At 35.6% G+C, this 26576-nt stretch overlaps 1 protein-coding gene across 3 annotated transcripts in view; it reads left to right on the forward strand.

The window, feature by feature from the left end:
* Positions 1-26576, forward strand: part of LOC117418195 (exocyst complex component 6) — a 96717-nt gene that overhangs the window by 29142 nt on the left and 40999 nt on the right. For all 3 annotated transcript variants that reach the window (XM_059035800.1, XM_034030929.3, XM_059035801.1), the window contains exons 3-16: positions 1500-1547; positions 1716-1806; positions 2592-2637; positions 8533-8737; positions 9523-9678; positions 10164-10232; positions 13102-13185; positions 13270-13316; positions 13439-13559; positions 15446-15517; positions 16293-16390; positions 17241-17346; positions 17757-17866; positions 23757-23868. In XM_059035800.1, the coding sequence (XP_058891783.1) occupies positions 1500-1547; positions 1716-1806; positions 2592-2637; positions 8533-8737; positions 9523-9678; positions 10164-10232; positions 13102-13185; positions 13270-13316; positions 13439-13559; positions 15446-15517; positions 16293-16390; positions 17241-17346; positions 17757-17866; positions 23757-23868 (1365 nt within the window). The remainder of the gene's footprint in view (positions 1-1499; positions 1548-1715; positions 1807-2591; positions 2638-8532; positions 8738-9522; positions 9679-10163; positions 10233-13101; positions 13186-13269; positions 13317-13438; positions 13560-15445; positions 15518-16292; positions 16391-17240; positions 17347-17756; positions 17867-23756; positions 23869-26576) is intronic.

Raw genomic sequence — 26576 nt, forward strand, 5'->3', positions numbered from 1 at the left:
GTCTTTTGTCTGTTTCTTTTCTTTTTTTTTTGATATTGGAAATCAGTGCTTTTATCAAGCGGGTTGTTGGTTAGTGTGTGATTGCCTTTGCTGGTCATTGTTGGAATGCTTTAAATGGTTTAAAAACGGAAGGCAGATGATGTGTACTCTTCCATTCAGAGGTCAGTATAGCTCTTTTTGAGGCTCCCCCCCCCCCCAAATTACAAATCTGCAGACTTCAGAGCTAAGCATACCTTTCATGCTGGGGTGGGACCGCATTGTGCCCTTGTCTTTCTTCAGCCTCGCCTCTTAATCCCATTGCTTAATACTCTAAGCAAAGAATACCCTGAGTAGAAGTAGTATCATGTTATACAGGTTTTCTCCCCCCCCTCTGAGTGAGTGTCCAATCTACCCTTCAGCTTTGAGCGACCCCTGTTTTAAGGCGTAATGATCCCGGTGAGAAACTGCCTGTATTAGCATTTATATTGGTGAGACTGAAATACACACAAAAGGTGCAGATGGAATGCATATGTCCACTCACAAAAAAAAAAAACCAAAAACTATTTAAGCATTAGTATGTCTGTCGTGTCTTTTTTTTTTTTTTTTTTTTACATTTGTGTGGCTTATATAAAAAAAATCATTTTTGGAATTTTGAACCTAAGGAATAACTTTAAGATACCGATTTGCCACAGTTCTGGAAGTATAGAACGCAGTCCGTCATTCTATGTAAATACTTGGGGAATTTGCAGAAAACAAGGATCATATATGCTCTTCGATTCATTTTGAGTGTTTTAAAGAACAATCGGAGAGTTTAAAATTCAGACATATGCCTATTCTTTTTAGCTCCCTTTACACTTCTGAGAGTAAAATATGTGCACCAACTGGTACAAGAGTAGTTCACCCAAGGTTGTAATTAGACAAGCATTATATAAAGGATATTCAGATAACAAGGGACCAGCTACAGCATCAACAAGGTCAGTGAGCATCTTTGTTTGAAAATTAATGAGATTTTTAATAAAACAAAATGTGCTTCCTTATTATGATGACCTAATGAGTCACTTAATATGTGGGAAAGTCTGAGGTTGAGCTGTGCCTGCACCTGTGCCTGCGTTTGTATTCAGCAGAAATGAATGTTTAATTACCAGAAAATGTAATCGGCATTTTGTGTTGGACAAAGAATGGCATATAGAGCTCATTGATGTTATCAAGAAGGGATCAGTGGTCAATTGGGTCAGTGATTTGAATTGTTTGACAGTCCTGGAGGAACAAGTATAGTTCAAAAATCCCAAGTAATATTGAGAAGTTTGTCACAAAATCTGTTAGAAAGAGCTGTCAGATATGATTCAAGTGTATAAAAGCTCTATATGATCAACAGTTCAAGTTCCCTCTGCAGATTTAATTTGAATTTGCATCTCTTTGTTCTTGACTCCTCATGAAGTATGATCTGATTACAGGGGTGAGCAGTTACAACGGGGACTTCTGTGTATATTTGTCTAACAAAAGTGATATTATTTTTTAAGGTTCAAGTGACCGGTACCAATCGAAGACTCCAGGATGCTGGAAAAGAGGTAGAGATTTCTATTTTATAATAATAATAATAATAATAATAATAATAATAATAATAATAATAATAATAATAATACAAGTTTTTGTTTAGTTTTAAATAAATATATAGGAAATGCAAGATTGCTCATTAAAGTTGTGGATTAACAATGTTTGACCTTTTGTTATGTAAGGTGACAGCCCAAACTGAAGAGATGATCCGATGTAGGGTCCAGCAGAGCAATATTGCAACCACTGTTGAAAAACTTCAGTTATGTATTCCTGGTGAGCAAGACATTAAAAAAAAAAAAAAAAAACTCACTTTACACTTTAGTTAAATATAAACTTGCAATGTTTAACTTAAGAAAATATGTAAAGTTTTGAATCTGATGGAGACAAACATAGTTTAATAAGAAAACATGCATTACACCTTGTAAAGAAGAAGAGTTTAGAAAAATACCGGTACTTTGTGTTTTCCTATTGACATAAATGATTACATTATTATTAGTACAATACAAGTGCATTTGTTCATTTAAACTTCTAGATGCTACTTTAAAGATAGTCTTGAAATATTTAGGATGCAGTTTCAAGTTCCCAAATATTTGCAAAGTGTACCCATTCAGAACTGCATGTATGTGACCTATGATGACTACACATTTCAGTATCCATATCAGCCCCGTCTCCCCTTCTCATACATGTACATTTCCTCCTTGATATATTTTGCCACACACCATAAACCCAATAGCGTTACCTAACACATTATATATATATATAAAAATATTAATGAGGCAGTAATCCGTGTGTTTGCGTAAGTATAGATATTTTGACGTAAATGTGGGATATAATAGTTTGTGTTAATGTAGTTCACTTCTGTTGAAAAATACACGGCTGAATGACTTTAAATCTATTACATCCGTTGCTATATGTCTTGTATGTTCAATGTGTTACCTAACATGCTACATCTATACTAAAAATGAATGGTTTAAGGCTGATGAGTATCTAATTGGAAATGCTGTAGTCTTTTAGCCATATTAAGAGCAAACGTGTGTTTAATTCTTTCTTCTGTGCAGTTCTAGAAATGTACAGCAAGCTGAAAGAACAGTTGGATTCCAAAAGGTGAGATACTTTTTCCACTTCAGAATTGTTGTATTATTAAGTAACCTCTTAGTTATATAATAAAGTGAGCAGATATTTAAGACAATTTAAACAACGTATGTACAAGTAATACAGTTATTTGTTTTCTTTTTTTTAATATAAAATTTGTACAAGATTTAATGAAAGTGAAATGACAAAAACAAAGAAAATAATCTTTTAGCTAGCTTTCTGAAATAATACAAATAAAGAGACTAGAATGAGGAAATAATTGTCCCTTCCTAGTTCATTAATATCTGCTTAATCAATCATTGCACATTATAAACTGATTTACCATTCAAACAGCAAGACAAATGACCTTTGCATGTCCTTTTTCACAGTACTGCGGTACACCTGAGGACTGTCACAGGCTTCAACCAAATTGAGGCAATTAGTGTAATGCATTTCTCCATTATTCTGTGTTGCTGCTGTGCACTAATGACTGTGCCTGGACATTGTCTAGTTAAGACCTGCTTGTTGGACGTTTTGCCATTTAATATTTTCTGATGTGTTTGACAAGTGTAATGCATTTAAAAGAAAACTGAATAAAGCCTAAAGAAAATTCTTAGTCCAGTAGACAGCATTTAGAGAGTCTGCTTTCATCAGTGGAGTACGACACTGATGAAGGCAGGCGGCTGACGTTGATGAAGGCAGATGGCTGAGTAAAGTTGTGGATGCGTTTTTAAAAACATAAAAATATGTTATTATATATGTGTTTAAAGTACCACACCGCCTTTGTGTATATTATAACATTGATTGGACTGAAGCTTAAAACAAAATGATTTAAAAAAAAAAAAAAAAAAAAAAAAAAGATATTAGTATTTTTTGATACAGTAATTTATAATTATAAGAACAAACATGGACACAGTCATTTTTGCCCATGATTTTATTTCAATATATGTTTGTTTGACTATTTGAATTTTTGCCCCAGCACATTTTAAGTAAAATTAAATTCTGTACATTTCAGTATGTTGACCAGGGGTGTGTTCAATAGGCAGATTGCTCCAGAGCGTTACGCGGTGCTTTCTATTGAAAGACCTGCACGCCGAGAGCTCTTCATAACGTTAGCTAACACTCTGAGGAGCTGACTCGCTCGGCCTTTCAAAATGGCGGAGGTACAATACTAGTGCGGCTGCTGTGGTGTAATTTCCCACATATTGGACTATCATATAAAAAAAACAAAATTCAACATTAAAAAAATATCTGATAGTTTATTTAAATTAACAGCGTAATTATTTGACTCTTTTCCTTTTAAACAAAGTGAATCTGCAGCACCTTATGCAACATTCGAAACGCTCTGCTTGTTAGTGCTTGTTTGGTCGGACTTACATGAAGGAATATTTTCTTAACAGCATTAAAAAAGAAAAAGAATGGACAAATAGCGTGAGAATATTAGGCTTCACAGCGTATCTCGGCTGAAAAAGCACAGCAGTATAGGCTACACCGAAAACTTTAAACCTTTTTTTTTTCGTGGAAAGGGGACGTTGGAATAAGAGAACTTTACTAAAATTAGGTACTTTTGCAGTGTTACATTTCCATTTAACCAAGAGCACATTAAATACAAAATGATATATGTAATTCAAGACTTTAATCATATTAGAGAAAAAACAAAACGGGGGGGGGGGGGGGGGGGTAGATAACTGTCAATTTTTTTCTTCTTTTTTCTTTCCATAAGCCCAGGTGTTTTTGTATTTATGCACTTTGTGGTCAAAAGTAATTTATTTTAGTTGTAGCTGTAATTCAGGAAACCTTGTTTTACAGTATTCTCAGGAGGAAGCATAACTTCAAAACCTGAAAATATTCAGTAATGCATGATAAAAATATAGAACACTTTGATCTGGAATTCAGAAATACGAGACAACATCCCCCTGTAAAATAAGGAACGTAGTGTTTCTTCTTATCAATGGTCTTACACAAGTATACATGTATAGTACACATATGCTGTAAATATACTTGGGTAGCTGCATGTGCTTCTTCAGATCTTTTATCTTGGTTTTCAAGTACTTTATCCCTTCTGCTTCACAGTGCTTGCATGTGGGAATTGTGGGCTTGCAGGCATCTGAACGTCGGCACCTTTATCAGAAGCTAGTTAGTTGAACAGGATCTGAGATCATTTCCTGTTACCCCACTTAACTAATAACAACTACCCAAGGAACGTAAGCACCTGTTCCCACATGCTACAGCTTAGGCTGTTTGGCTTGTGGTTGTTAGCCCTTGATATTTATTAATTTCAATATATTTACCATAGTTGAGAGCCTTCAGTCTTTTACTTGTTTTGTGTGCATTTCACAGAAAAGTTTTTGAGTATTTTTTTAACATCCTAGCTGTTCTATTGCCCTAAAAAATACTCCAGTAGCTACAGTATAGATTGTGTGCTTTAAGAACATAAGAAAGTTTACAAATGAGAGGAGGCCATTCGGCCCATCTTGCTTGTTTGGTTGTTAGTAGCTTATTGATCCCAGAATCTCATCAAGCAGCTTCTTGAAGGATCCCAGGGTGTCAGCTTCAACAACATTAAGATCTAGCCTGAGAGTTGTATTAACCTATACTGGAGTTTCTAAATGTCCATCAATAACGTTCATTGATTATAGTTTTACATATATACAGTGTTGTAAGTCAAATGTTCACAGCTTTTTGTAAACCCATGTCTGCAAGTCGCAGCAGAGACACACCTGTTGATTCACTGAGTGGAATTGATATAAAGATCTCCTGGAAATGCTTGTATCTTTTAAATATATACCGAAGTTCCATACAGTTTTGTGTTTACAGCCGTGGCGAGGGATACATGTTCTTCTACAACTATAGTTAGAATTACTATTGCAAAGCTCCTGCCGGGTCATTGTTACCACTGTAAATTCTACATTAACTGGCAGGTTGGCTTGGTGTACTTGAAACAAATAAACAGGAGAAATAGGCTGCCCTGTGCAAAAATATAAACAATGAAAATAAAAAAGGCACACTATTGGCAGAACTCCTGACAAATCTGATGTTTTTATTCTGGACAGTGCTCATCTTTTATAGTGCTAATTAGGTCACCAGTCATGTCTAAATGTTTTTGGGTTTTTTTCTCTCCTGAATTTTTTATGCATAATACTCATCTGAATAAAATATTTGAACTTCTGGTGATTTTTTTGTAATTTGTGTTTTGACTTCAAACACTTCATGCTCTTAATTAAGTTTATGCATTTGTATTTGTTAACAATCTCTATTACAAGCAGCCTTTTTATTGGAGTAATCCAATTTACATGGAATTAAAAAGTGAAAGAAAGCATATTGATTATGGAAAATTGTATGCAAAAATTATGCAGTTTAAATCGTGACCTGCGGCTGACCTTCAAATTCAAAAGTGTTTATCAGAACAGATGTTAAAAGAGCAAGGTCTTGAGCTGCAGATATATATAATTAGTACAGGGCTTCAGAATGGATTTGAGATGGATTAAATTAATGCTGATCTCGGAAACACCAGTCAGAACCCTCCAGATGAACAAACTGCTCTGATAAGCTGATCCATATAATTTGAATAAAACTCTTTCATATGATTTTGATGCTATTATGGGTTTATCCCCCATGAAGCTTCATCACTTTGGGCATTGCTCTTTTGTGCAGTGTGATAAGGGCATAACCTATCTGTAGAAACATGCTGCACTGGCATTATATTTAAAAACAACTATTGAGTGAATTACATTTAATGCCAACAGGGATGAAATGTCTTTTAATTTGCTTTTGAATCTGCTTATGCTCATGCATTTGAGTTCTTTGGGCTACACAGTTGCAGAGATTTGTGCATTCCTTTAAAAAACCGAGTAGCCACGCAACCTTAATCTTGTTGTCCGGGAAGCCATGTAATGATGTCCTCCAGGTTTATGAAAAAATTAAAATGTATTCTAGGAATTTGTAGGGAAAAAAAGTGACACAGTAAAATGTTTAGTAGCTCCAAACAGCCCCCTGTAGCCCCACACATTTTCTGAAATGCATAATTAAAAGACTATTCCATACTGCACACAAAATATACCAGTGACTTGCGTGTGCTTGTATTTCTATGCAAAAAAAAAAAAAAAATTGCGAATACTTTGTGTGCTATTGTAATGATCTAAAAACAGGCACATAATAAAAATGATCTGAGCCATTTTGTTTATTAATTCCTAAAATGTTTTTAATAAGTATTACCTGCTCTTCTAACTGTATACTGTAAACCTTCAATTAAACGCCTCCGGTGTTTATTTACAATATTTGCCAGCAGAGACCGCCGTTTATATTAGATCACTAACTTCACATGCTTCATGCGGTCATTGAGAAGCCGCTAACACACAACCTTGTAGTAACATCGTAACGAATGTTAAAAGGTTGTGTGTTACTGGGAACTAAGTAACAGTTTTGTGTTATAACAAAATTAATCAAGTATAAAGCGAAAGTATTATTACATTGTTTTTACATGCACTGTTTAACAAATACACGTTTATGCTAAACAATGAAAAATGAACAAGCAGAAGTATGAATTTGTATTTAAAAATGGAATTATAGCTACCGTTGTTAATAGTAATAATAATAATAATAATAATAATAATAATAATAATAATAATACAGATGTGTAAAATGTTTTTAAAAATCTCAAACTTGTACATTGCTGATACATCAAAACACGTTAAAATACATCTGGCCTACTTTCAGCACGCTTAAAATTATCAAAACTTTTAATAACATAACTGCATTAAACAAATATGCATTACATGTAGGCCTAGCTTAAATTACATTTTCTATTATTATTATTATTATTATTATTATTATTTAATAATAATAATAATAATAATAATAATAATAATAATAATAATAATAATAATAATAATAATAATAATCCTGAGAGTCACTTTCATCGCTGTCACTTATCAGCAGTTCATTACGCTCAGGCTCCTCCTCATCTTCCTCAGCTTCAATGGCAATGACAGAGACCCAGCATTTAATAGAGACCTGCTGTTTATTTACAATGTTTGTCAGCAGACCCGGCGTGTATTGGAGACAGGCAATTATTTGAAGTTTTACGGTAACCTATTATTATCTACCTTATTGTTCTTGTCTATTGTTGTTTAGATCATTATATACCAGACTTGGTAAGCTAATGTCCCTTTCTAGTACTGATCTGAATCAGTGGTTGAAAAGAACACAAATCTGAATTTCTGAAGTGACTTGAAAAATGACCTTTCGTAACTCGGTTATAGAGGGGAGCAGAAATTACAGTTGCAGTTGCACAACCGTGGTAATTTCTGAATCCATATTGCTTCAGATATTCAGCTTTTTTAGAGACTGGAAAAAGATTAGTAAGTGGTAGGAAATTATTTAAGCATAAGTCAACTGGGGAATACACTTCTAAATGTTCAGCAAAATTTCAGTTGTACCCAGATCATACTTCTCTTCTGATATCTAGTGTATTTGCTTACGATTGTAAGTCGCCTGGATAAGGGCGTCTGCTAAGAAATAAATAATAATACAGTGCTGGTGCTCGGATTGAAATGAGCTGTGTTTTTGTAGGAACAGAAAAACAAATATTGTTGCAGGAGGCAGCCTGATCTCGATTCACCGCAATGTTTATAACATCTCTTCCTCTCGGCGAATACTCCCGATTATAAATTGAGAAATGTATCCCACAGGTGGGTAATGACCCGTGATGAATGAAAAATATATTGCTGCAACATAGACAATACAGCAAAGATAGTTATTCTTGTAAACACTGCATTATGTGAAAAGACACCATAAGAAAGGTCAACTGTACATATTAACGTATAACATTAATTATTGTTCTAAATGTATATAATAGATTTACACACTGTACATAACAGACATTGTTTATTATAGTTTAAAAATGAAAAAATTGCATTTATGTTTCAGATACTACGCTGCCTTGAAAACGATGGAACAGCTTGAAAATATCTACATTCCTCGAGTTAGCAAATACCGGTTCTGTCAGATTATGGCAGAAACTCTTCCCAAACTGCGCGAGGAAATCAAAGAAAAATCCATGTCTGACCTGAAAGATTTCCTGGAAAGTATCCGGAAGCACTCTGATAAGATAGGTGAAACGGCAATGAGGCAGGTGAGATCGCACTCCAGGGTAAAATCTTAAATCTTCTGTTGTTTCCTGTGACTAATGTGCTGGTACGCTAGCAGCTTAATAACAATTAGGATATCATTTGCCCACAAATCCTTTGAAGCGTTCCAGTGACTTGGTAGACCACAAGAGCAAAACTTGAGTCACTACAACCCCACGAGGGCCTTTTCTAAAATAGGTGTCTGTCACTCGCATTAATTGATTCCTTTCTGTTTGTTGTTTGGATCTGATTAAAATAAATCATGAATGACAATGGCACTATTGGTATGCATGATAGTTTTAATCAGTTCCACAGTTCCAAAGAGCAAACAAAATAATCCCATTACAGTGTTGATTTTTGAATCAGGTCCAGGATGAAATAACAACTGTTATGTTTTGGTGTGTGTTATTTGTAATAAATAATGCTGTAAACATTGAAACCTTTTGTGTAAAGGGTTATTTATCGTTTAAACTATCATGTATATTTTCAATAATCGTTACTTTGATTGTCACACAGTATTCAAAGATAGCATTTTCCAATTGAATGGCTCAAGATAACTTCAGGTTTTTATTTCAGTATAAACAGAAATTCAGAGCAATTTTTTTCAGGTTTTGAGAAATATTTTCTTTGTGGATATGACAAAATTCTGTTCTGTTTCTCAGGGATACTTCTTATTAGAACTTTCATGAATGTGTATTTGTATTTATTTATTTATTTGTTTGTTTATTTATTTATGAATTAATTATTGAATAAAAGCTTATCTTTTTACATTGAACCACAATTGTATTAGGCACAGCAACATAGAACATTTAACAGTGCTGTACAGAAGCAGGCCAGCATGGGCTATGGGAAGCCTCTCTACATGCTGAATGGCAAAGCACCCAGTCCAGAGAGCGGAGTAGCATTGGAAGTGGGAGTAGATGAAGAGGAAGAACACGATGATGAGGTTAACTTTTTTTTTATTTTTTGGTTGATTTTAAATCAATTTCATTAATTACATTTGAGGTCTCTAGTGCTTTACATCCTTGCAGTCTCTCTTTTTTTTATATAAAGCATCAAGATTTTTGAGATTTTATTTGAATCCATTCACCAGGAATATTACCCTATGTGCAATTAATTTAAAGCATAGAAACCTAAAGCTGCAACACTTTTACACTTGCATATTCTTTGGTGTATAGCGTTAGTTTCAGCTGACACAAGCTTCCTCCACCTTGAAACCTGCTTGTCATAAAGCCAATTTTTTTATGTGTCACATCTAATCGGGTGATGTTTATTAATAATTATTCTAAATATATACAAACTATTTTTTCTTGTTTTAAGAGCTATTATTTTAATGAAAACCAAAAACCTAGGTAAACAATGACTGCTGTCAATTGGCGAACTATATACTGCACAACTAAATGAAAGGAGTATTCCATCATTATTTTGCAGGTGTTGACTGCCCAAGATCTCGTTGATTTCTCACCTGTATTTAGATGTCTTCATATTTATACAGTTTTGGTAAGTGTATTATTTGTACTGTATATTGTGCTGCTAAATATGAATTTCAGTTGCTTAATATTGTATTGATTGTAGGCTAAGCAGTTAAGATTGCTGTATAAGTGTTACAAATTGCACAACAATGGTAACATAACAGGCATGTTAGAAAATATCACTGCAAACATGTATCACATATCGTCAATATAAGCTAATTCTCCTTAATTCTGAAAATGCACAACTATTTAATAGTAGCTTTGTATTGTATAATGATCACTTACTATTTCACAATGCAATATTTCACAGTAAGCCATGCTGAAAGTAAATTGTACATACTATCCTGTTTTAAAGGACCCTTTCTAATTCACTACCTTCAATATCAGTCACTTTCTTGTGTCAAGACAGCAAAATATGAGGGAGCACAATACTGGACATAACTTTATTCTCTACAGGTTCAAACCTCTTTGGTGTTGTGCTGTATGACTTAAAATTACAAGTAGAAGTTGTGACTATCACTAAACATTTAATGATGGTTTGGATTGTATGCATTTGCAACAATGTCAGAGTAATTTGATGAGTGCTGAAGAGACATTTATTTAAGTGGAGAGTGAACTGCTGATGAGTGACCCATTAAAATGCAGCTGCTGATTACTGTAATAATTATGCTTATTGCTTCGTTATTGGATTGTAATTGTATTATCCTGAAAGCATTAACTTTGCACAGTTAAACATGTGCAATTCAATTTTTTATATTTTATTTCATTCAGAAGTTAGGCGACCTGAGTAGATTGGTAGCTGAAAAGCCTGTTTTCATACACATTAATCTTGTCTTCTTAAAGAACCGAGCAGTGGAATGTCTAATAGGTCTGACCCATAAATAACCTCTTGCAGTAAAAACAAAACATAAAAAAGCTAAGCTGCTGTATTCATCTTGCGTACAAATTGTGTTGCATTCACTAGTCGGAAGATGAGTCAATAGTGTTCTAGTAAATGCAAGCAGGCAGATGGTTTCCTCTCAATGGCTCTCCTAATGAGAACACTGGGATGTCACGTGAGCTGTTCAGAGTATAAAGAACAGGCATGGTGTTTCATTAATGAAACCATCAACACTGTAAATGGTGATTCCGTTCAAGTTACTGGGTACCGGCGGCAGTTAGAAAAACATAAAATCCAAATGTTGTACAATGATAGGAAATATTTGTGTGTGAGAGAGAGAATTTGTTGTTTAACACAGTGCAATGGCAGTGGTTTGACCCTTGGGGTCCAGAAGTGAGTGAGTATTTTAAAAACCTGCATCAAGCAGTCATTCAGATTTCTGTACTTAACTGACCATTGCCTGCCACCACATGGGGCTGACTGTGGATCAGGGGGTGGCATGAGCAGTCGAACCACATGGGGACTTTTGGAACTCTGCTTCCTGTGGCTTCACCTGCCCCTCCTTTGCAGGGGATCATCTCAGTTGGCAGGGAGGGGAGGAGAGGGGTATACAAACTTAGCACTTTGAAAACAACTTTTCAAAAGTTTTTTATGCATTACATCATTATTTGGTATAAGTAATGAATGTGTAAATTTGAATGGGAATATGAAACGAAAAAGATGTATTCCGTGCATTTCAGTGCTGCAGAATATCACAAATTAGCAATGGATATACTGTACTGTTAGAAATCAAGTGTTCATTGATTACCAACTTGTAAATACAGGGTGAATAATACATTGATTTGGCCACTTTGAGCTGCTGCTGGGGGAAGAACAATTCTGACCAAACTGAAGGACAATATCAGTTGATGGAACTGTAATCTTGTGGCTGCCTCCAGCTGCCAAGTTCTGTGGAGTGGATGTTTTCCACTGTAGAAAACCCAAGAGGGGTAACCACCCTGTACACAGGACCCAGACATTGTAAAACTTTACACAAAGAATCTGAAAATCTGCAACACTAGTATAATATTACTAATCATTTTGACCTTGCAAGTGTCAGTAACAGTCAACAAGTATTTTAGCTGTGAGATTAAAGTTAGATGTGGCATATACAGCTGTGGCCAGAAGTGTTGCATCACCCTATAGAATTAACTAATTTTGTTTAAGTCGAATGAAACCTGCTGAATAATGAATGTTACGTTAACATATTGAATTACATACTGCTTTGTAGTTTTCCATATTTTAACAAAAACTGTCAAAAATTAAAAAATGTGACATAGAGATTCAATTATCCAAACTAATTGGGACCGATACTAGTTCGCTTAATCGATTTGTATGGATAATTGAACAGGCATTAATAACAATTACTGTACCTTTAATAATGTATAGAATAAAGTTAACTTACACAAGTACCTACTGGTGATTTATAGCTAGTAACCTATTCTATCACATTAAGCATACAAAATTACACCTACAGTTAAGGTAATGAAATACTGTAATTAAACATGCCATATACCAAACTTTGATAATCATCAAAGAATACAATTCTGTACAACTTTGACACATTACAGAACTTTAGGAATCATTAAACTTCAACAATTCAGTAAAATGTTTCTTTACTTTGATACTTGCTTTTAAGGCATTGTAATAACGTGCAATTGAAATGAATAAAATAAAAGTTCTTAGCTGCTCAATAACATAGACATGATCCCCAGCCTTTACTGACATAGAAGAAAAATCAAGAATGAGGTGACTGTTTTAATTTGCTTAACTGCAACAATTGAAAGCACACAATGCTCCAGCTAAGGTTTTGGTGGTCTGAATAATTCTGTAACTTTCATTTGCCTCAGTCTGCTGGTCCCTCTGTAATATTATTGTTTGGCCTATTAAAGCTGCAATGCCTCAGAATCCAGTTATACACTGGAATGTAATTCATTTGGTGAAAAATGTGTAACTCTTTTGCTTTATCATATTTCAGGGTGACAGAGAAACATTTGAAAACTATTACAGAAAACAAAGAAGAAAACAAGCAAGATTAGTCTTGCAACCGCAGTCAAGCATGGTAAGCTGTTTGCAAGCTGATTTTTATTATTTAAAAATGTTGGTCGTTCATGAGAAACTGATTGCTATTTTCTTTTCATTACAGCATGAAACTGTTGAAGGATATAGAAAATATTTTAACCAGATTGTCGGGTAAGTTTTCACACCAAGAAAATCAAGTTCTACAGACATCGTACAAAGCTCTCAATAAACGTCCATCTGTGTTTGGTTAGAAAGGTGGAAATCTTTACCTCTTTGTGAATTGTTTATTTTAGGTTTTTTGTGGTGGAGGATCACATTTTGCATGCAACCCAGGGGTTGGTAACCAGAGCATACACTGATGAACTTTGGAACATGGCACTTTCCAAAATAATTGCTGTGCTGCGAACCCACTCGGTAAGTGAGGGTACATTTTTAATCTTATTCGAAGAAAGGATGTGTGTGGTGTTTTTTTGGTTTTTTTTACAGTGGGTTTGTGTCAAACTGCAAAATTACACCTCCACCACTTTGGCTCTTTGTAATTAAAAATTACTTAGATTAGGGAGCAGGCCTGCCAAGCTTTTGTTTTTCCCAGTGGAATGAGACTGTGAGACACAGCCATGGGCTATTTGCATAATCCTTCAGTGATTTACAACTGACTGGGCCCTCCAAACTTGCTCTTAGTCCAGCAGTTTAGAATATGCAGAGTTAATCTGCTGTTATTGTTGCAATCTGTCCTCATTAGTCTCAACTGACCTCTTCATTAGATCAGATTGAATAGTTCAGCATTGAAAGCACCACCAGTAAATAGTTCCTAATTATCAATCCAAATGCCCTGTTTCCAAACTATATTCCACGAGAAAAGACCAAATTAAGGTATTTGCAACACAGTAGCATCATCATTTCATTCAAAAGGATTGCTTGTAAAAACATAGTTGCATGAATTAGCAGAAATTGTACTGCAGAGCTTATAAGTTTGTAAGTGTTAAGACGTTTCCGCTGTTCCTCTTCTGGGAGGTGCTTGGCCCCATTGGAAACCATGGGGACTTGATCTCTTAAATTCCGTAATTTAAATAAATAAGATCATATTGCCTTATTGTTTTACATTTGACATATTTAGGTGTATATTTCACTGACCTGAGACTTTTCTAAAAATCCCTGATGACCATTTGAGGAATAAATGCAAAAGATTAAAATCTCACTCGCTGTTTGCGGTCTGAACTTTGAACTGGCTAATTTTCAGTAGGATTTAAAACTTCCTGTGTTAGGATGTTGACTGAAGTGGTCTAGTAGGTGCAACTTTCAGTTTAAGCTTGCAGTAGAATCCTTAAGGTCATGCAATACGGGTAACTTGCTAGGTAGCTTGCTTCTCAGACTGCTTTAAAAAGCCTGCTGAGGGCTTCTTTATTTGAGTTCTTTCTATAGCAGTTTGTCAAAGCTGTGTAGAGAGTTTTAGCCTAAGGAGATTACAAACATCTCTTCAAGCGACCTTTTAACCACACAGACCACGCAGAGGCGTTGGGGGTCAGGCCCCAGCACAATTTCCATCTTGTTTAGGCGTGGTGGTAACAGGGCTTCTGCATAGAGCACAAAACACACTTACCCAGAGTTATTGTTGTAACATGTGTGGTCTAAGGATTAGACTGCTGCTGCATGTCTCAGTGTAGCTCACAGTGGTGATTTATGGACTCTGCCAAGTTGACAAGAAAGGTAGGGGGTAACAAGGCAGCTTTGGGTCACTGTATAAATGTTACTCTGTTTCTTTTATTGGTGATATACATGTATTAAAACCCTACAAAATGCAGTTTTAATTTATTGGTTGTTTTCTTGCTTTCTTCTCTTTTTTTACTGCAGCATTAAGACACAGGTGTTATAGTTTTAATCTGGCTAATGCCAGCGTAATTCTGTTGGATATAATAGGCTTTAACCGTGTGGGTTCTGTGCTAGGGCTTGCTTACAACATGCTTCCATCAGGTTGGGGAATGCACTTCAGGATAAGACCAAGGGCTGCAGAAACTCTTAAAAGTCTCCCGCTGTTTATCCTGTCTTAAGGAATTTCAGCTTTTTGGAGAAAAGGGAAACCACACCACATGTAATGATCTGTTGTTATATTCACCGATGCACATCATGGATAAAACAAGTAATACAATTCTACTGTATTTAGGTCACTATCATTTTCAGAGCACTCATAACTGCTAGAACTTGGATTTTATTTGCAGTAAATAAGGAATGATCTTTTTGTTAGGTTGTGTTGGTTAATTTAATCAAATGTATCCTCCTTGTCTGTTGTTTACCCTCCTCAGTCCTATTGCTCTGATCCTGATCTTGTGCTGGAGCTGAAGAATCTCATTGTTATATTTGCAGATACTCTTCAGGTAAAACCGTTGCTACCTAATAAAACTAAATAAATGTGATGATGATAATAATAGTAAATAGGTGTTTGAGATGGGTGAATCATAGTTTAACAATATGGCTCTGTACTCGTTGCTGCAAAAATCGTAACTTAAAAGTGCCGGTTTTTAATTTAGTCGTTGCCAATTATTTTTTATTATTTTCTCCCAATTTGGAATGGCCAATTGTTTTTTAAACCCAGCTCACTGCTGCCACCCATGCGCTGACTCGAGAGGGCAAAGACGAACACACACTGTCCTCCGAAGTGTGTGCTGTCAGCCAACCTCTTTTTTTCATACTGCGGACTCACGCAGCTCTCGAGCAGCTTACAGGCAAGCCCGCAGGCGCCCGGCCAGACTACAGGGGTCGCTGGTGCGTGGTGAGCCGAGGACACCCTGGCCGACCTAACCCTCCCTCCCCCGGGCGACGCTCAGCCAATTGTGCGCCGCCCCCTGGCAGCTCCCGTCCACGGCCGGCTGTGGAATAGCCTGGAGTCGAACCGGCAACGTCCAAGCTATAGAGCACATCCTGCACTCCACGCGGAGCGCCTTTACCACCACTCGGGAGCCCCTAGTGCTGTTTTTGTACAATTGTTCTGTATATTTATGCATGGGGATGACATATGTACGCACATGTTTTCTCATACATGATTTATTGTGGTCTATATGATATTAAGAAACATAGAGTGCACTTGGATTTAGAAAACCTGTTTTGCATGTGCTGTGTAAAATGTACTGATATTTCTGAAATCTTTTCTAGGGCTACGGGTTTCCAGTGAACAGACTCTTTGACCTTCTTTTTGAAATAAGGGATCAATATAATGAAACTCTCCTAAAGAAATGGGCTGGTGTGTTCAGGTTTGTGCCTACTTAAAAAAAAAAACTTTAAAAAGAAAAGGCTTTCTCTGGTTCCTTTTGCCATTTTCTCCATTCTTTAAAATGTCATACCACCTTCCAGACTTGTGGTCGCACCACCCGCCAGGCATTCCAGTAATACCTCTGTGTAACTTTAAGCCCACGAACGCCAAGATACCAACCCTTTTGGGAGGTTTGCATTGGCCCCTCATGCATAGAACTCCAGCTGAGCTTCAGTGTCAAACAAACCATGTTACCAGGGTAACATGGCCCCAAATCTTCAGCTTTATTTATTAATATAAAAGCTATTGGTGCGGAACAGTCCACAAAGATTCTAATTAACAGACAACGTTTTTCCACCCATTTCCAGCTGGAAACGCATAGAGGCTATGCTTATCATAATAAGGCTTTGCATGTAGACTGACCTTGTATATACCTTACCATGGCAATGTCATAGATGAAAATCTCCTAGCAAAAGCACTTTAAATTTACCTGTGCACTCCCTTTTACCTTAATAACAAAGAAAAGAAAGTCTTATTGAGAACATCTTGTTGAAAGATTAAATTAATTTTACTTTACTGCAATACCATTGTTCTTATAAATACTTGTCTCTGGGATGAACATGGATTGGTATGTTTGTTCAATTGTACCTTGCTGGCTTCAGTGTAATACTAACGTGAAAGAGGCGTTATAGTATTGCATTATCGTGTGAAAACAAGCTGAGCACTCCTCCTTTTGTTTCTGCACATGCGATTACTCAGTGTCTCACTTCTCAAATGTTTATACAGATTACATATTTTGAAGTAATGCCCAGCTTTGTTTTGCTGTTTTTTGTTTTTGTTTTTTTCCCCAGGGAAATATTTGAGTCAGACAACTATAGCCCTATTCCTGTAGAAAACGAAGAAGAATACAAAACAGTCATCAGCAGATTTCCATTCCATGATGCAGAAATTGAAAAGGTTTGTACTACAAGTTTAAAAAATCCTTCAGAACATGCCAAGTTCACGCAATGGGTTTACTATGGAATTCGCGGTTAGAAAAGCATTTGGAAAAGCTTGTGCTTAACGTTACAGTATATACTTGATTGAAATGTAGGATTTTTGGTGTTTTATTTATTGCTTGCAAGTTGGTTGGAAATTTAAAATTATGGAAGATGTGTTCATTGTTTTTAAACACTCATAAAATCATAAGAAGAAAGAAATAAACTTACATTTTGCAGAGATTTAAAAGAAACTTCCTAGTTTAGTTTATCTGTCATCAAATTATATGCTTTACAATATGGGTAATGCCTTTTACTAGCATATTGGTGTTGGGGATTGAGTTTTGAACTAATTTTGTAATGTAATTAATTCCATTTCTTTGTTTACAGCAACAATTCCCAAAGAAACTTCCAATGTCTCAGTCAGTGCCTCAGGTCTACATTCAAGTAAAAGAGTTCATTTATGCAAGCCTTAAGTTTTCGGAGTCGCTTCATCGCAGGTAAATAATAAAGATTTATTTTCATTTTCTTTCCTTTTACAGCAACAACAAACTTGACAAATGTCCAAGCAGGGACCTATTTTAAATGAGGACAGTGCAGTTTGTAGCCACATTTATACATACCCATAAAGGTGGAAGCCCAGTTACAATGCCGATTGCACCTGCAGAAGAAATTTGAGCTGTAAATTAAGTGTCTAATTGTATCTGATTTATTCTTTTTCTCAGGATGTTCTTAAACATATGTTGGTTTTCAACCTTTCACCCTGGTACCATATTTTTGATAGACTTTGAAGAAATGCAGTTCCACCTTACCTACCCACTAAATTACACACCACTTCCTCTCTGTGTGATTTATTCATTGACATTCTGTAGTAAAACGTGATCTATGACCTTCGTACTAGGTCACAACTTATACCAGGGTTGAGGTTATTAGTCCACCTTACTCAGACACGCAGCAACATATATACAAAGAAATATTTAAACAATTCTGTATTCCAAAACAATTAAAGTTTTTATTACAGACAAAAATGTATTATACATTCGAATATACCCTCTTAATTACAGTTCAATAAATCTGCTTACCTTGCCTCCCTTAAATTATGATCATAAAAAGCTGCTCTAACTTATTCATGATACTGGTAGCTCTAATTTTACACTTACAGCTGTAGCGGAGGATTACATTTCTAACAATATACTTTCTACACCTGATACCTTGTAGTATAAACATGCTGTATGTGGAGAAATAATACTAGCTCCACTGTAACTATCGCCTTCCATATATTGATATATAAATTTACAGCCTTTACCTGCCATCAGTGGAGTGACAATCAGCCACTGTAGAGCAAGTTGAGTTGGAAACATGGAGTCTTTACTGAACCTGTGTGTTTCAAATACTTGGAGTCTACCAAGGAGAACACAGCAGCAATTCTACTAAGATGTACAGCTAGTCTTGAATATATGTAGAAGGTTTCCCTTGATTACCTTCTCATCCAAAACATTAAAACACTGAATCCAAAAAAATCACTCAATACTGTGTTACCATTTAAAAAAACATTTCAAAGTCAAGTCTGCAACACTTGGTCAGGAATTCTGGAGCTGAGCAAGCCATCATGTGCTATCAGAATTGTGTTGGTTGTTTGGAAGGTTTGGTTCTGTTTCCTTCAGCGTTCCAAATTCTTCAGCCAGTATTTGTTCTTTTTAATCTCCAGGGCTTCTGCAGTGTCTTTTTTATGAGGCTCATTCTGTGCCTGTTGTTCTTGGCACTGCAGACCCTTTTCCAGGCAGGCTAGCTGCGTACACCCGTCGGGGTCATTTTCAGGACTCCTGCATTCTTGTGCGGGAGGACAAGCCAAAAGTCAAACACCGTAAGAGAAATAACACTTATCCATCCAATGCACAAGATACTTGAATTGAGCACTGTTCTGTTGTTGCCAGGCCACTGGTTGGCAGGATGGCTGGAGTTCACATTCAGCTCTTGTTTGCTGAGTCCTTGGACAGATGATGTCCACAGCAGACTTCAAGTGCCTACAAGACATGAAGGATGTATCTAGTCTATGCATTAGTCACTGTGTCATCTGTGCTTCATTTTTCAATCTGAAAAAAAAATACATATTACATATGTTTTTCTCTGGTGAATGACTTTAGCCCTGACCTGTCCTGTATAGTTTTGCTGTGTGTATGACCCATTTACAACCAGGCAATTTTGTCATATTTGTCACCTCACAACCAAGATTTTTTTTTGCCATTATTACCACTGTGTCTATTAAAGTGCAATAAAAATAATATATATTTTTTATGTTTTTGTAAATTCCCCAAATATATTTATTTTCTACTTTTATACCCTGGGGGTATAAAAAGATTGTTTAGTTATTTTGACATAAATTATGATCCCAAAAGTATAAAACTGAGCATAACCAAATTTACCACTTGCTTAAAGTCATCAAGAAAGAAAACTTAAAAAATTTGCAAATTTAAAAATAGATGTATAGACCTACAGTAACTGCAAAAAAGGTTTTCTGTTGGATGTTTGTCTTGTCTAAACAGTGTAATCAAATACTGAAAACTTTGAAACCAAGGGGAGCATTCTGATAAATGTGTCAATCTGATTTCTTTTTTTTTTTTAGTTCTTAAAACAGGTTTTTTAGAGTTCAAATTTGTATTTCAGTTTTTGCTTTTTATATCACTAAATTGGGATTGTGAAATACATCATATAACTAAATTACTTGCAAGGTAAAGATATACATTACAAGTGAAGTCGTCAGTGTAAATAAATTAGCAGTTAGGGCTTGTTAGCAAAAAATCTGGAAGGTTTTTACACCTCCTGGTTCTGGGCCCACCCTTTAATTAATGCAAATGACTGTTACTTCACACTTTCCTAATTGATTCTGTGTACAATTTACACTTGATAATGACTATCCTGTTGACCTCATATCAAAATGTTTACCAAACCCGCCCCGCCCCGCCCCGCCCCGCACCACCCCTCCCCTCCGCCAATTAACACCCGATTTCACACACACCACTCCTATCTGCAAAACCAAAACACACCAGCATCATACTGCAAATACTAACAGAGCTGTCAGCTTATACATTTAAAAAAAATACACAATACCCCCAAGAGGAAATTCAAGACAAGACAATGTCCTTCTGAATGGTGTATTTGTATCATAGGTGTGTATTCTGCTCTCTTTGTATACAGCGTAAAGAATGTACTTGTACCTGTAGAGAACCAGCGTTATAAAGATTAAAAGCGGAACTAAACAAGTTTTAATTTACGAGGAAGTAGCTTCAAATCACATTTTCTTCGTTGTATTTGTACTGTATCCTTACCTTTTGTTTTTATGAAATTTGCCTTCATTCTGACTGGTTCTTGTTGCAGTTACTCAGATATTGTGGTTGTATGTATTTATTTATTTATTGTGTTAAGGTGTTTTGACTAGGAGTTCAGGAACTGCTTTACAGACCTAGTCGCCTGTCATAAACAGATCTAATAATGTACAGCTATGGCCAAAAGTATCCTCATGTGCATGAGCTGCAAGTGAATTTGGACTATTTTCCCTATATAGAAGCTATTTGTGTTACATATTTGGCAAAACATCACCTCATTGGCATGGCACATAATACAAGAAGACTTGGTACAAAAAAAGCAGCAGTGTGGAGTAGTGGTTAGGGCTCTGGACTCTTGACCGGAGGGTCATAGGTTCAATCCCCGGTGGGGGACACTGCTGCTGTACCCTTGAGCAAGGTACTTTACCTAAATTGCTTCAGTAAAAACCCAACTGTATAAATGGGTAATTATATGTAAAAATAATGTGATATCTTGTAACAATTTTAAGTCCCCCCTGATAAGGACGTCTGCTAAGAAATAAATAATAAAAAAGTAAAGTCTTATGGAATCTTAATATGCTTGTTGGCATCCTGATGAAACAAAGCAAAACTACTGGAGATTAGATCTATAATCTACCTACAGCTTTTGGCCAAAAGTTTTGCATCACCGTATAGAATCAACACATTTTGCTTCATAAAGTCGAATGAAACCTGCTGAATCATGTTACGTTAACATATTGAATTACATACCGCTTTGTAGTTTTCCATATACTTAACGAAAAGCTTGACAACTTGTAAAATGTGACATTTGAAAATCTAACACTGTACTACTTAAATAAAAGATCAACATTTATGTTTAATACAGCTTTTATTTATTTATTTACTTAATTATTTATTTGTTATTTTCTTAATTGTCTCAATCCTAAAATTCCAGGTGATGGTAAACTTTTGGCCATAGCTATAATCTAAGCAATCTAGTGCAGAGCAGTGTATTGCCAGAAAAAAAAAAAAAAAAAAAAACCTAAATGAAACTTCACCCAGAGTGGCAGATCAGTAGATGGCACTGGCTCTTACTTCTGTAAAGACTGTTTGGTTGATGTAGCCTATGACACCTATATCTAAAACATGCAAGAAGAACTGAAGAGCAGCTCCTGAACTCAGGTGAAAGCACCTTAGCATAGACAACATTTGAGTAAACGCAGTAAGAACCGTAGAATGGAAGGACAATAAAAAGAAAAAGAGTATTACATTTAAAGTTATGAGGCCATATTCACAAAGCATTTACCACCAAGCTAAGTTTGCACCATTACATGTAACAGAACTAGGAAGAACTATGGTGAATATACATGGTCTTGGGTTAACATCTTACTTCCTTTTTTGGCTTCGGGCAGTGGTAAATAATTGGATCAGATTTTTTTTTTTTTAATGGTTATTTGAAAGGGCATTAATTGTTCCCTGTATACATTTTCCTGGTAGACTGCATAATTTATTCATATTGATCAGTGAGATGCTAAAGAATATTGAAAGCATTCTGTTGCTTTACTGGCGACTTTTTATGAGTGGTTGCTGTTTGTGTTTTTTTGCCTGACATGTTAAAGTGAATATGAATGCTTAGTGTTTTTTTCTAATTCCATTATTCTAACCATGGGTTTAAAAACATAATATTCAGTATCCAGATTTCAGATGCTGCAGCATTAGTTGGTGTGTATTAATTGAGAGTAATAGTTAAATTAAATTGTTCAGGATTACTTTTATTATAGGAAGTAACCATTGGTTGTTGAAGAAGAAAGTTGAAAATCCAGAAATGATTTCACATGTGGGTAAAAAATGTTTTAATCATATATATATATATATATATATATATATATATATATATATATATATGTCAAATCATTGAAATATATAATATATATATATATGTTACAGTAATTGGCAAATCTTAAGATTTACTGGTAAATGTCGACATTTACCAAGCAAAACGGTAAATGTCCGTAATAAACATAACGCTTTATTTTGGACATTTACCGGTAAATCTCAAGAATAAACAAGTGCCTTTGGCTAATGACTGAATGGCTCGCTTTCGCGCATTGTAAGGCTTCAGGAGTCCTGTGTAACTCCAAGTGACACAAAAGTCTACCATGCTGCAGTAAGTAAGTACATATATCTATTTAGTGCCTGTATTTATTGCGTTTTATGTCATAACCAAAGTGTAATTTTCTGTTGAAAAAACAAAGGTCCTACATGATTTAATTTGGTTTGCATTTAACAATGTTATTTTTCATCAAACTACTACGTATTAGGAGTGCAATAGCCTTCAACACCATTGTGTATGCAGAAATAAATATACATTTTTGACAATGTTTTTTGTTAATGGAACATTTCTATGCAGAAATACATATATTCTTCAACATGAACGATTATTTTGTTCATTGGCAATTTATATGCAGGAATAAATACATTCTTCAGTGATATACCTGCATTTACCAATAAGCTTTGGTAAATCATAAGATTAACCAGTAAATGTCTGAAAAACAATTTATTTCTTCATAATCTGGGATATTTACCACCTTATTTGGTAAATGTTAACATTTACCAGTAAAACTTAAGATTGACTATATTCTGACTGTTTTTAGATAAGTGTCATTTTGTATTGAGAAGATGTGTTTTATGTGGTGGTCAGAGTGTATTAAAGTACAAATATTGAAATTCAACAAACTGTTCAAAGTAGTGAGGGTTATGGTGCATTGTAGCCAGTTTAATTGCTTTTCATTTTAATCCAGAGAATGTATGTTCAGTGGGTGAATTTACATTCCATCATCGTTGGATTTGAATGAATGCAAGATTCTAAAATGAGATGGAGAAAATAAAAAAGTAAATATTACTATGTAGTGTTGAATATGAAAAAGTTACCCAATGCTGTACTGTTCTTCATTGATCGTGTTTGATTGCTAGGCTCATTGTTTATGCTTTATATTTTTGAAAACTTTGTTATATTGTGTTTGGTCTGCACAGTTTCTACACAATAGTAAAGACCTCACCTGCATTTTACTTGTATTTTCATTTTTAGTTCAACTGAAATAGATGACATGCTTCGGAAATCCACAAATCTTCTGTTGACCAGGACTTTAAGTAGCTGTTTGCAGAATCTCATTAAAAAGCCACATATAGGTTTGACAGAGGTATGTTTTACTTTTATATTTGCAGTGGTAGGTCTTTGCTTTTATATATATATATTTAAGCAACACAATGTCTTGATACCGGATGAATAATGTCTATTTGATAATCTTGCATAAAGTGATAAACACGTGGATGGTTAAAACAACTTCAGTAGTGGTATTCTGAATTGGATCTGTTAAACAATTGTTAATCCATAGCTACGGACTAATAACTGTGTTGGAAACATAGAAGGAACCCACTGCATGAATACAGTATTGTGAACAGAACAAGCCTGGTGTTTGATTTTATAACAGAAAAAGAAAAACAGGACTCAGCTAGGACTGTACGTCAGTCATGCTGAGCCAGGTTGATTGTTTAATTGAATGTGCCCACATTAAACTGTGGCTGAACTCAAGATTCTGTGAAATCTGAGGCTCCCTGGTGGCTGTAGACGTCGGCATGGGACACAAAGAGAATGAGATAAACGGGTCAGCAAGCTCCTGGTTGGATTTGTGTTAAAATTTCAGTCAGGAAGCAGTGACTTTTCCAGGTTTTGTTGGCAGACTATACACTTTTATATATATATATATATATACACACATACACACTACCGGTCAAAAGTTTTAGAACACCCCCATTTTTCCAGTTTTTATTGAAATTTAAGCAGTTCAAGTCCAGTGAATAACCTGATATGGTACAGAGGTAAGCGGTAAACTGCCAGAGGTTAAAAAAAAATGTACATTTCAGAGTTATACAAAAAGGCCTTTTTCAGGGAACAAGTAATGGGTTAACAACTTACAGCTGTTCTGCAGCAATGGAAGTAAATTAAGCCTTGAAAGTTGATGCTAACAATTCCTACAGGTGTCCCAACTTGTGTTGATTACTTACAAACCCTCTGTCTGTATAAAAGCAGTGTTGGAACAGACTGTGTTACTACACCCTCAAGCATTATTTGGACAGTATTGTACTGCAGGAAGTAGTATATTGCTCTCATAATGGCGAGAAAAGGGCAATTAACAAAGGAAGACAGACAGACCATTATAACCCTTAAAAGTGTAGGTCTTTCCTTTAGAGAAATTGCAAAGAAAGCCAAGGTGTCAGTGAGTACAGTTTCCTACACCATCAAAAGGCACTTGGAAACTGGAGGAAACTCTGACAGGAAGAGGTCTGGCAGACCCAAAGCCATAACAGAATCAGAAGACAAGTTTCTGAGAGTCAACAGCTTGCGTGACAGGCAGCTCACAGGACAACAGCTTCAAGCACAGCTTAACACTGGTCGAAGTAAGCAAGTCTCAGTTTCAACTGTGAAGAGAAGACTTCGAGCTGCAGGTTTGACAGGTCGAGTGGCAGTAAGAAAGCCATTGCTAAGATGGCAAAATAAGAAAAAGAGGCTTGCCTGGGCCATGAAGCACCGCCAGTGGACTACTGAAGACTGGAAGAGAAGGTCTATTGACCGATGAATCAAAATTTGAAATCTTCGGTTCATCACGCAGGGTTTTTGTACGCCGTCGAGTAGGCGAAAGGATGGTTCCTCGGTGTGTGACACCAACTGTCAAACAGGAAGAAGCGTGATGGTCTGGGGCTCTTTTGCTGGATCCAGAGTCGGCGACTTGCACAGAGTGTGGCACGCTGAACCAAAACTGCTACCACAGCATTTTGCAGCACCATGCAATACCCTCTGGTATACGCCTAGTTGGTGAGGGGTTCATCCCACAGCAAGATAATGACCCAAAACATACCTCCAGGCTATGTCAGAACTACCTTAGAAGAAAAGAAGACGACGGTAGGCTTCAAATCATGGAATGGCCAGCACAGTCTCCAGACTTAAACCCCGTCGAGCTGGTTTGGGATGAACTGGACAGAAGGGTGAAAGCAAAGCAACCTACAAGTGCAACACATTTGTGGGAACTTCTGCAACAGTGTTGGGAAGAACTTTCCGAACAATATTTGATTTCCATTGTAGAAAGAATGCCACGAGTGTGTTCGGCTGTTATATCTGCAAAAGGTGGCTACTTTGATGAGTCAAAAATTTAGATTAAATTTTGTTAAACAAAACGATTCCATGATTTCTTTTTTATCTCCAATTGTTTATTTGTTCTATGCTTTAATTTCAGAGTACATTGAGACATTAAACTGCGTAAATTTCAATAAAAACTGGAAAAATGGAGGTGTTCTAAAACTTTTGACCGGTAGTGTGTGTGTGTGTGTGTATATATATATATATATATATATATATATATATATATATATATATATATATATATATATATTATATATATATAGACGTGCTCAAATTTGTTGGTACCCTTACAGCTCATTGAAATAATGCTTCATTCCTCCTGAAAAGTGATGAAATTAAAAGCTATTGTATACTTGCATGCCTTTGGTATGTCATAGAATAAAGCAAAGAAGCTGTGAAAAGAGATTAATTATTGCTTATTCTACAAAGATATTCTAAAATGGCCTGGACACATTTGTTGGTACCCCTTAGAAAAGATAATAAATATTTGGATTATAGTGATATTTCAAACCTAATTAGTTTCTTTAATTAGTATCACACATGTCTCCAATCTTGTAATCAGTCATTCAGCCTATTTAAATGGAGAAAAGTAGTCACTGTGCTGTTTGGTACCATTGTGTGCACCACACTGAACATGGACCAGAGAAAGCAAAGGAGAGAGTTGTCTAAGGAGATCAGAAAGAAAATAATAGACAAGCATGGTAAAGGTAA

This window comes from Acipenser ruthenus, chromosome 13 (assembly GCF_902713425.1).
Source record: "Acipenser ruthenus chromosome 13, fAciRut3.2 maternal haplotype, whole genome shotgun sequence".
Lineage (NCBI taxonomy): Eukaryota > Metazoa > Chordata > Actinopteri > Acipenseriformes > Acipenseridae > Acipenser > Acipenser ruthenus.